General features: G+C 46.3%; 1 protein-coding gene across 1 annotated transcript; it reads right to left on the bottom strand.

Moving 5' to 3' along the window:
• Nucleotides 1–1541: 1541 nt before the first annotated feature.
• LOC112289435 (putative xyloglucan 6-xylosyltransferase 3) lies at nt 1542–4244 on the bottom strand. Its single transcript, XM_024534631.3, has one exon. The coding sequence runs from the start codon at nt 3579–3581 to the stop codon at nt 2301–2303; it is 1281 nt and encodes a 426-aa protein (XP_024390399.1). The 5' UTR covers nt 3582–4244; the 3' UTR covers nt 1542–2300.
• Nucleotides 4245–4882: the final 638 nt, after the last annotated feature.

Raw genomic sequence — 4882 nt, 5'->3', positions numbered from 1 at the left:
CTTGCCTGCATTCAACAACATTGTACATCTTTTGGCCGTTCCACAGTAGAATGTTTATATGTGTCAGTCATGCCGAGTTAGCTATTCACCCAAGTCTAATGAAAGGGAATGGCTACCTGTCTGTCCGCTCACATGCGTCGCCTTCAAAAACGCTTCTTAAAAGGAGAAATAAATGTATTATTTAACACTTTGCTAGCAAATTTTGAAGGTTCGCAGTGGAACTTATTCTTTCACGTCTGGCTGTATTCTGCAAGACCCGGCGCAGATTCAGAACCCACTTTCGGAATCATGCAAATTGTAACTGCAGGCAAACTGCATGCCTTGAATCCCAACAACCTGGCGCACTAGAAACCACGAAATCACGGGTTTGCTCAGTTCAAAGATTCAACCCCACAACTACTAGGGTATCGGTGCGCACTGCTCACCCCTCGACGAAGCAACCAAAGGCTGGATCGGTAGCTTCACCGGTGGTCAAGGGTTTTTCTCCGACAGAGCTGGAAGAAATCGCCAACCTGACTGAACCTCGACTCCACCGAGATTTTCGTTCTTCGTCAAGAACTCCATGAGTTGCGTTTTCGACAGACTAATTTTCAACATTGAGCCCTCTAAGTACAGAATAACTGAGCAATAAATCAACACGAAAATAGAAATACCCACTAACAGTCGAGCTTCTCGAATTCTGCTGCATCCCGCAATCCCGTGATTGAGCTGCTTCCACTCCACGAACAGTAAGGCAGTTCAAGGCTTTTGGTTTCCCTCTTGGCGTTCTTGCAACCGCCCTCGATCCCCGCTGCATCACAGAAAGCTCCGATCGATTGATGCATTCGTGCAACTGGTTTGTCCAGGTGTGTGTTGGCATATTTATATTTATGAATGCATTTATAAAAACAAAAACAAATTGCGAAAAACCTTGAGAGAATTATGAGGAGAATACCTCGCTTCCAATTAAAGCAGGATTGAATTCAGGGAAAGTCGCATCAATCGTGATGGATTTGTCACATTCATAGAAATTTCTGCCGCTGGGTCATGGATTGATGTGTTAATCATGTGACTGCACGTAATGCATCTGTTGTTGTGTTTATTAAACAACCATGAAGATTACTTCCAAAATGACCATCATCCTCATATGAAGTATGTTGCACAGTGTATGTTCACAATAAGTTTCTAATGGTATTCTCTTGATGTGTTCAATGAACTATCAAATAATAAGAAGAAAAAAAAAAAAAAGGAAAGAAAAATCTACATAAGATGATGAAAAATATCATTCCTTCAAATTCGCTATTGACATACCACATGACATGTTTAAAATAACATAAAAATACTTTTTTGCTGAGGTGAATCCTGTCAAGGGTTCTGCATCCAAGTTTCAACAACAAATTTCAATTGAAATAAGAACTTACAGATTTCACAAATCATTGAAGTTGAATCGAAGATATGTTCAAGATGCAGTTTGCTAAGCACATAAACTGTACTTCAAACGGCAGCATTGAAATCGGAACCCACTTCTAGAAAATCAGTTCAACACGTCCACAAGCTGCATGGAAAGAAATGAAACCCTGGTAAACCAGGTCTGATAGCAAGAATGTATTCACATCACTGGGCAGGAAATTAAATGCCCTATTGGTTTCAACACAAGCGACGACCTAATTCGAAAGGAATGCTAGCAAACCCTTGCAGTGCTTGGTAAGGTTTATCAGACTACTCGATCAGAATAGTCGCTTGCTGACGAACTGAATGGATCGCTCCAACTACGCCGATAATTGTATGTACTGATCAATAGCTGACCACCCTCCAGGATTTATCAAAAGCTGGCCATCCTCAAGGAGTTTTACTGATACAGCCATGTGTATTATGGATGTCCTACTCGATCATCCCATCGCCGAACGAAAAATAAACTCTACGATCTTTCCTTCAGGTTCTACTCGACAGCTTGCCCCGTAGAAATACTCCATCGACCTCCTCATTTCCCAGATAGTGTGTTGACCAAAGTAGGCCGCACGTAGAAGTATGTAGTTATTCACTATTGTGCCTGGTGCCGGGCGGGTGGAAGGTCTCCAACGGTGTCGGGACTTACTGTTGCAGTCCAGCCAATAGTACTAGTCAACCAAATCTTTCCCTGAAGCCTCATCAATAACGTGAAAAGTGATTACAGCATCGGCTGTCCATTCACGGCGATCGTGGTAACTAATCGAAACTTCCTGTCTAAGGATCCTGACACAGCAAACCCAGCGGGCTGTTGCGAACCTTTCGAGCAAGCCACCACGTCCGAGGATCCAACTGAGAGGTGAATAGGTTTCGCATCATGTCAGAAGCTCGATGAATCTGAGAGGGTCATTACTGTCGTTCCGGATGCGTCTGACATTGGACGTGCTCAGAGTGGCGTGCTGATACCCAAACTTACTGAGGATTTGGTTATCTGCAAAATTGAAGGCGCGCTCCATGTGAAGTAAACACCGCTCGGTTCCATAGCTGCTACTTCCGCCCTTGCCGCAAGGCTTGCACCCGACGAAGTGGGTCACAAATGGCCATCGATACTCGCCTCCACCGCCACCTGCACTACCCTTGGCCATAAATTCCTCGTAGCGCTCAGTAAGCATGACCCAATACCCATGAAGACTATAGCTGTTCTCCAGGTAAACCTTCCGTGCCCAACGACTTTTCTGCGTCGCCAACAAGTACACCAGCGCGCTCTGATCATCGGCTTCGAATTCGGGGCGTCCGCTAAGTGTGGCGGTGAGCAATCTCCCTGCTTCCATTCGCACGGCGCCTTTAGGGCCCATTATCGCCCAAATGTCGAGCAGTTCGAGGGACCATTGGCAATTGCGGAACAGAAAGCTTCCAGTGTTCAGACCCAGCCAGCTCTTCCTCACGTACACATCGTCCTCGCTGCCGTGAAGCACCATGTTGTAGCCCTTGTACTTCTCAATCGGTATCTCGAACGTCATATCGGTGAAGAGCGCGTCGGAATCCATCCACCAGATCCACTCCACTTCCGGATGCGCCAGCATGAGCTTTCTTAGCAACGGTAGCTTCGCCCAAAACCCCGCCAATTCCACATCCAAGTGTGCCATGTTGTAGAAAATCTCGATGTTGTGTAATCGGCAGTAATCTATCTTGTTCTTCAGGGCCTTGAGTAGTTGGAAGTTGCCCATCGCAATATCGCACTTCTTTGGCTGAGATCCTGTAACCAGCAACACCCGATCTTTCCCGTCGAGATTCTTGTCAGCGCCAGGATGCTTCTTCTTCCACAGCACCCGCTGTTGATCCCAGTTGAGGATTTTAGGTCCAAGCCTGAATGGAATACTTGGGTCCCATTCTACATCCTCCGGATCAACCTTGCTATTCTCTGCGCGGGCAACCGCCCGCTCAAAGTCGGCCGATTTGTCGACCCCGCTGCCGATGGTACCTCGCAAGACGAGTATCGTCACAAGGACGCACAGGATGGTGATCTTGGAGTTGTTCATCGTCTTTTGCTTGGCCCGGCCCGTGAAGTACGTCATGAACCAAGAATTGAGGTTTTTCATGAACGCAGACGTCATGATTGGTAAACTACCTCTGTGGTGTTCTATAGCACCCAGCATCCCAAACAAGTTAAAGCCCAACTCTCACTAGCACAAGCAGAATCTTATTCAGAGAAGCAGCATGGACGCTGTGTGCAAACTGACAGATTTGGAGGTCAGAAGTTGGCTGGGAAATTTAGAAATGACGGAGTAGGAAGTTTGTTGAGTTACAACTCCACTGAACTTGCCACTGTCTTTCTCATTCAACAACCCGTAAGCGGACCCTGCACAATCTGGTCACAACGATGATAGAGCGGTCAGCAGGGAGCTCATCGCAATTAAATCGACTCTACACTGCTTTGACTGAAGATCCCGTCATTGAGTACACATATGTGTCAGACCAGAGTCTACTGCTCAAGTTCTTGCCTTGACAAGGAGTAAAATGTTGTGGGTTAGCCACAGGGAAGAAGCTTCGAAACTAGCCACTAGACTGCATGTCTACGCGTGCTCGTAAAAACAATGCAACTAGCGGCAATTTCGATATGAGACCGATAATACTTTAATTGTGACTATAGCATGCATGGTATAGAAAATGTATACACCTAGGTCGACAAACCTAAAACAATCGAACTCTCAGGAAACTAGGAGTTTTAGAATCCAGGGAGTTGAGTTGAAGAAGGCAAGAGCCGGCTAACAAGAGCACTGGTGTATGAACTATATGATTCAGAGAACAACGGAGAATGATCAGCGGGTCCTGTGGTTAATCTTGGCAGGGCATCACATTATAAGAAATTTCGGGCAGACAATGAACGATGGCGATCAAGGCCTGAGGTTGCTACCTGCTCCCCATTCAATCGCAAGTCGTGGCTGCGATGGCGACTGTGTGGAGGGCACGTGGATCTGAGTCATCGCGGAATTTTCGACAGGACATCTATTGTAGCATGTAGCCCTGTACTGAAATAGTAGGAGGACGCCAATCAGCGGCTTTTTCTGGTTCAGAATTATAACATATTGCGTAATGCTATTATTGAGATGGAGGCACCATCCTTGGTATTGAAATATCCCACATCGGTTGCATGCCTCGAGTCGCTCCGGTCCCACACTCAATCTTGAGAAAACCAAGCCTGCGATCGAGTTCAGGAAACCCATATTCTTTGGGTGAGGAAAAAATCGCTCTGCGGAAGCTCGATGCGCGATTAGCACAGAAAATAGTTGGGATTCATTTGAAGTCTCCAAACCTTCATGTTTTCGGCAAAGAGCAAAAGTGGGCACTCATGCCGCGGGCTTCATGTTGTGTTCATGCCAGCCAACACGATGCTGTAGGTAGTGTGACTATTATTACCCGGCACATTGCACCCCTCATTCGTTTGATAAGAATCCCA

The sequence above is a fragment of the Physcomitrium patens genome, chromosome 12, assembly GCF_059467195.1.
Source record: "Physcomitrium patens ecotype Gransden chromosome 12, ASM5946719v1, whole genome shotgun sequence".
Lineage (NCBI taxonomy): Eukaryota > Viridiplantae > Streptophyta > Bryopsida > Funariales > Funariaceae > Physcomitrium > Physcomitrium patens.
Note: the sequence above shows the minus strand (reverse complement) of the source record. Positions and strands in the feature narration are given on the sequence as shown.